Source organism: Quercus suber, unplaced genomic scaffold (assembly GCF_002906115.3).
Source record: "Quercus suber isolate HL8 unplaced genomic scaffold, Cork oak 2.0 scaffold_102, whole genome shotgun sequence".
Taxonomy (NCBI): Eukaryota; Viridiplantae; Streptophyta; class Magnoliopsida; order Fagales; family Fagaceae; genus Quercus; species Quercus suber.
The window spans coordinates 299,567-306,598 of record NW_027069567.1 but is presented as its reverse complement, the minus strand read 5'-3'; the positions used below and the strand labels follow the sequence as shown (position 1 = coordinate 306,598).

Below are 7,032 nucleotides of genomic sequence, written 5' to 3'. Positions count from 1 at the left end.
TTTATTGGCAAAACATGCTTTAGGCATTGTCGATTATATAGCATGGATAGAAGAGACGCCTTGCTTCTTAATGCAAGCTCTTACCAATGATGTAACTTTTTCTATTTGAGTGGAAATAAGATTGCAATTTTCCTATCAAAAAAAAAAAAAGTCATGTAACAAAAAAGCTTTCTCAAAAAATGTAACAAAAAAGTTGGATATTTACATGATAAGATGTGCATGTTAAATACGAATTATCTAAATAAATGAATAAATAATTACACTAATTTACCCGCATCTCCGTATAGTTCCAATTCTATCGGATATCCACCACATCTATTACAAATTTGCGTGACCACAAATACACTAGTGCGGCATTTTACATCAGGGAAAAAAAAAAAAGAATTAAAATGATGAAAGAAATAGAGGTATCATATCAGGGAAAAAAAATTGAAGAATTAAAATGACGAAAGAAATAGAGCTATCATAGCACAGAAAAAGATTGGTGAAACAATATTATATAAATTATATACTCAACAAATCACAAAATTGATGTGTTAGTTTGAATACAACATTTACAGGCTCTGTTGGGGTTTTTTAATATATTGATCCTTCCTCTATTGAGATGCCCCTAAATTGCGTACGTATATCGAACACCAAGAAATGGGGCAGTTTATTCTTATGAGTTTAAGCTCCATGCTCTATGCTCCATGTGAAGTGTTTTTTTGCTAATCTTCAAGCACAAGAATATCATTTAATAAAATATGATCTTGCATTCTTCAATGTTAATATCTTGCTTTCACATCTTTCAACCATTTATAATTGTTCAACGTACTCCTCTGTATTATCTCAGGATTGAACTGCCGCATATGAAAGATCAAATATCTATTAATCCAAGATCTTCTCCCCAGTTGAAAAAAGGTTCCAGACTACAGTGCCAAACAAGTAGAGCCCAACAGAAACCTTGAAAACATCATCCCATGAACCTGAGTATTGTCAATGAGAAGAGGGGGACACATATATATAAGAATCAGTTTATTGTCTCAAGTCTCAAATGATAAACACAATGGCAGTGAGCGTAAAACCAGATTGTAATAAAGGCTACAAAAATAGCAGGTGGTGACAAGTTAAGGTAAGAATGTGCTTAGCATCTAAATAACACCATTATAAAGCAATCCTCATTGGGAAATTGAACAAGCGCAAGAATGCAATGTCTAGAATAGGATCACACTCTTCAGGTATCTTCATTAAGTTAATACAACCATCGGTTGTAAATGCAATATGTATAGTACTATAACTAAATTATGAATTATACACCCAAAATAGATATGCCCTTCATACCAGCCCAAATTCGGGGGCATTATGGCCAAGCTAGGACCTGCTCACCCAGCTTTGAGTCGTTAGTAAAATTCAGTCATTGATAAATTTGTAGAAGAAGAATCAGATAAGCTGGTTTCAGAACTGGTTCAACAAATCTTGGTGATAGACCAAAGTACATAATATATACATCAAGACTGTAATTGTAAGTTACTTTACTTCAGGTTAAAAGTCAACATGGTATTAGAGTTCTAATACTACTTTTTTTTTAATTTAAAAAAAATGGTTCAAGATTCAAATCAATACTTTTTTGTACAATAATTAAATCTGGACTGTATATTAACACAATCTAAAAAGTGTCAACGGTTTAACTAATGGGTCACTAGTTGAAATGCAAGCTCAATTAAAAAATATAAAACTTAACTAAATATGAAAATAAATTTGAGAATCATAAAATAAATATATAAATGGACAAAAGAGGAAAAGTAAAAGAATCATGCAATCAAAACTTCAATAAGAGAAACAATATTCCAGTAAGACTATATAAGTAACTTAATGCTATTTAGAATCTTGGTTGGTTGGATACAAACCATCTGAGAGGAGCATTTTGCATCAAAATATCCAATATTTTATCGGGTTTGACAGGGTCACTAGCAACAACCGCAATGACATAGATACCAGTTACCTATCTGACCAGGCCAGTTGGTTTAGTAACAATGTTTTTTTTTTCTTCTTATTGTCTACCATATACAGATATTTTCCTATTTTGGCTTAAAAGTACTAAAAAGGTGCGAGAGATGTTCTAACCATGTTGCAAGATGTAGCCTGTGGCTGCTGTTCCAAATACACCTGCCAGCACTCCAGCAGTATTGGACAGACCAAGCAATACTCCCTGAGGAAACATGGAAAACAAAAGTCAATAGCCAGCCACTACTTGTTCCGTAGAGTTCACAATTTTGTATAACACCATTCACATTACATTAATGAAAGCACATACAAACAAAATTTAGGACTAAAGAATTAATACTCACAGAATATCGAGGGGCAATATCTTGATGGTTTGAATATAGACCAGACTGTGAGAATGCATCAGTACCCTATTGAAGAAAGAAATTGACAACGGTTAGGATGATTCTAGCTAGTAAATGTGATCAATGCTCTAATTATAATTTAAATCATTCGAAAAAAAGGCAATATAATATAAAATTTTCCATACATAAAATTTTCCTCATCTATGTCTGGACAACATGGCTATGCATTCTTGCATAGTCAACTTGCACTATCAATTATCAAACGAACTAAGAGAACACAAAAGGCAACATAATATAGGCGTAGACTTAATAAAAATCCAAATGCTGCACCCTTCTTAAATAGCAAGTGGAAAATGTATCTATTTCTATTTAGTGTAGAGTAAGTAGCAAACCTGACTGCATGCCATACATAAAACAGCCATTGCAGGGGAATTAACATGGCTCAACTGAGTTAGGAAGAAAGCAGGACCAAGAAAACCAATTGTTTGCATGATCTGCAGAGACAAAAGGTCTTTTATCAGCAACACAGACAAGTGAACCAAGAATGTTTAATAAAGAATACTGCAAAGCATAGAACTGAGAAGAAAGAAGAATGGGGAGTTGGGGACATGAAGGATACTTATACTGGCAAATAATTTTAAATCTGTAATAGGCAAACCAGTTTTTTTTTTTTTTAATTATTATTATTATTTTAATCACAATAAAATGCCATTACCTTACAAAACTTGCATTGATAAATATTGATGTAATTGTAACATAAGAAATTTTCAAATTTAATTATAAAAATGATAAGTACCTTACGAACCGTTGTAACAGATAAACCTTTGCTAACAAGTGTATCTGCAATCCATCCTCCAAAATTTGCAGAAAATGCCATTGTAAGCCAGGGCAAAACACAAACAAGCCCCGAGTCTGTAAGATTGAACTTCAGGACCTAGGGAGGGATGAAAAGAAATATATTTACTCTGTCAATACCATCAGCATTCTCCGGAAAAATCAATAACACAGTGCAGAAAAGAGTGTTGCGTGCTATGTACAGGGGTTTTCTCTCTGTTTTCAGTTAAAGAAACTGTAATCCTAGCTTGCTTAGCTTGTCATATAAATGCTTCTTGTATTTCTTTATGTTTTTCTTACTTGTATTATAAATTTCTTTGGTTAATGAAAATGCTCATTAATCACCCAAAAAAAAGTATTCTGTATCAACAGCAACATCTCTTCTCCAAGATGTCCATAAGATTATTCAATTTTGCAAAATTTGCAGCTTGAATAGCCATCAGAGTTCATCACGATGTCTTATTCCAGGTTTAAATATATTGCTAACAGAAAAATGGTAAGCAATAACTCATATCTTTATATGCATTTGCGTTAACACACCACAGGATGGTAAACCTGAAAATTAGAATAATGCATACAAACAAGCATGCTTTTACAGTTTCAGAATTTTGTGTGTCATAAATTAACACTTGAGAAAATCTTAATTCCAGAAGATATAACGCATACTGAAGGCAATCAATGATGTATAAAAGATATTCCTTATAAGCAAAGGTGACTTTCCCTATTCAGAATTGGCCATTAAATGATAAGGAGCAATGACCCAACTAAACAACGTTTTCATTTCTGCAATTTTCGTCCAGCTTTTTTCTATTGATTAGAAGAGAACCAGAGCCACGACTTGTTCAAAATCAAAAGATTTCCATCAGTCACAAAAGGGCAAGGACAAATGATCTAATCACCAAACCAACAGTCCGCACCACTTTCCTACCTCATTGGACCCCAAAACCTCAATATTTATGGTTTGTCTCATTGGCAATCCATGTAAGCAGGAAATGACAAATAGCAATGTTTACTGAAGTTTGCACATAAACTTGAATTGTAAAGAAAGTATTGGAGAAGATTCACAGAATAAAATTTTTGCATTCCAACAGCCTCCTGATATAGGAGTGTATATTGCATTAAGTAGAAAGACTTACTTGGTTATAGTATGTTGGCATCCACGTTAGAAGAATAAATGTCCCCCAATTGTGGCAGAAATGAGACACTATTAGGGCCCATACAGGTGCCTTTGACAAGATCAGTCTCCAAGGTATTGTTTTAACAGGTTCTTTAGAAACGCTGTTGGTCATGATCAGCTTCATTTCTTCAGGCCGCAGTTCAGGATCATCAAGAGGAGAACTATGTGCCTACAGCAAGTATATCTGAAATTTCAATTTCAAAGACAGATATTTAAAAATAAAACTAATAATTAAACTTGTGATCCTAAAGGTTTCATATAGTAGGAACGAACTACAAGTAATAAACTTCATAATGTTAAAATCTTTCCCAAAGCAACATGTAATTAATCTGTAATGCTTCCATGAATGCAGCCAATGTTACCTTGCTTAGCCACACTGCAATCCAAACTGTTCCTAGGGAGCCAAAGGAGAAGAAGACTGATGGCCATCCATAGTGCTGTATTAAAAATGGTGAAAAGGCCAGGCCAGTGACTGATCCAAGGTACATCCCACTGTACACCAGAGCTAATGATCTACTTCTCTCTGCTACAGGAACCCATTTTGACAAAAGATTGTTCATGGCAGGCATAGCAACACCCTGAAGGAGAACCAAATTAACTGAGCATATTTGACTAGAAAGATTAGCACTAAAACAACACATTTTTCCTGACAATAAAAACCATATCACCAATGAATAATATAGGAAGAACATTTATTAGAATGTATTAAATTAGTAATCAAATTATTCAAGGCAAGGAGAGTATCACAACATAATTTCTCAGTTATCCACATATCATCTAATGGGAAAACGCATATTACAACTTTGCTTTACTAAGAAAACTGATTTTACAAGATAATTATAGAAGCACCAACCTCGCCTATCCCCATGAAAGCGCGAACAACAAGTAGGAAAGGCAACCCAATTTTAGCTGCAATAGGAGTGAGAATTGTAGCAATTGACCACCAAACCACACCAAATCCCAAGACCATCTTTCCACCTACTGTGTCTGCCCATATGCCACCAGCAATCTGTCACTCACAATCACGAAATTAGAATAACCTGAAGAACAATCTTAATTAAGTAATGAAGGTCTTCCATCAATATTCATGATAGGTAAAAGCTTTTAACTTCCATGAATCAAAGAAATTGTAACACATTTGATCTGATCTGGCCTATTTTTCGGCTATAATAATTAATAAGTATAGCTGGGGGATTCTAAATAATGGGCTTAACCTTGCGGCCGTTAGAATAATAGTTAACTGGTTAAATTCACCATTTTGTAACAGTTTAAGCTTTGGGGACAAAGGATAGTTTATAAGTGGTTACATATACAGTAGACTCCGACTTAGAGATGTCAGTTAAAAAAATATAAAAGCAATGAAGTAAAGAATCGTGTGTTACTGTTACCTGAGTAAGGAGGTAGCCCCAGAAAAAAGAAGATTGTATCAAACCGACTGTGGCTGGGTTCCAATTGAACTCTGCTGACATTGGAAGTATAGCAATACTCATATTCACCTGCCATACACAATCTGTTCAAAGTTCCTATAATATAACTCAAAGATTCAAAAGTCTTCCTTTAACGGCTAGTAACAAACAGTAACAGAATATCCAAAAATAAAAACCATACTTTCTCATACCAGCTAACACTCAACCGTGATAACTCTCTATGCTTCATTTTGAACATAACACAGTAACACACACACGCGCACACAAAAACACACAAATAAACAAAAGGATGAGAGCACTTACTCTATCCATATTGCAGAGAAGGAAGGCTGAGAAGCACAAAACGACAATGACCCATCTTTTTGGAAACTGTTCCCACCAAGGAACTGAACTCTCAATCTCACTCTCACTCTCACTATCCAACTCCAACTCCAACTCCTTCTTCCCCAACACGGCACCGTCCATAGCCTCCTCAAACTTCACCGATTCCGGAATCGAATCCGATATATCGTACGGCTCCGACTTAACATCGGCCCGAACTTTCCCACCTCCCCTCTCGCCCGAACTACTTCGAGCCGAGACCCGGAAGTTCACATGGCAACGTTCTTGCTGTGACTGCTGTGAGGATAACTGGACCCGGATCCGGAAATGAAACGGGTATTTGTGTTTGAAACCGAGACAGTGGTTGCGCTTTTGGGCCGAAATATCGGGTGGGGTTTTGGGTGTGAGTGATAGAGAAGAGAGTAGAGCTCTGGCGCTCATGGTGTTAGAAAGTGAACAGTTCATTGCAGAGGGAGAGCTCGAAGATTTTTAAAAAGAAAAAGTCGATGATTTTGTGAGAGATATTTATTGGCACTGGTTCTGTTTTGGACACGTGGAGGTTGCATGAACAGCATTGGATAGAGAAGGGTGAGGCTAAGGTTTTGAATAGTGTGCAAGTTAAGGAAATTAACAGCAAACTGATGAATCCGTTACAGTTAATGCAGTTATTCATTATTTTACATTTTAATTTTATTTTGGGTTGGGGAAGAAATAGTTGGGCTAGGCTTATATGGGCTGGGCCAGAATAGTTAATGTTAATCACAGAGTGTCACTTCTTACGACAGCCCAAGAAAAGATACACTTGGGTTGTCTGTGCATGCTTCTGGGTGTCTGTAACTTCAAAGGCCTCTGTGTCCAGCTTTGCAAGACTTGGTCTTGTGCATCAAATCTTGTATTCTTGTCCAGCAAATGCTTTTGTGTGTTTGTAGCTTTTCTTATACTTGCC

General features: G+C 35.6%; 1 protein-coding gene across 1 annotated transcript; it reads right to left on the bottom strand.

Annotated features, from left to right (window-relative positions):
• Nucleotides 1–466: 466 nt before the first annotated feature.
• Nucleotides 467–6,590, bottom strand: LOC111993689 (sodium-dependent phosphate transport protein 1, chloroplastic). Its single transcript, XM_024025512.2, has 10 exons — nucleotides 6,069–6,590; nucleotides 5,727–5,834; nucleotides 5,192–5,347; nucleotides 4,701–4,916; nucleotides 4,298–4,507; nucleotides 3,124–3,261; nucleotides 2,720–2,821; nucleotides 2,328–2,393; nucleotides 2,104–2,188; nucleotides 467–965 (listed from the first exon to the last, which is right to left on the bottom strand). Exons 1-10 carry the CDS (start codon nucleotides 6,549–6,551, stop codon nucleotides 868–870), a joined length of 1,662 nt encoding a protein of 553 aa, XP_023881280.2. The 5' UTR covers nucleotides 6,552–6,590; the 3' UTR covers nucleotides 467–867.
• Between the last annotated feature and the right edge of the window lie 442 nt (nucleotides 6,591–7,032).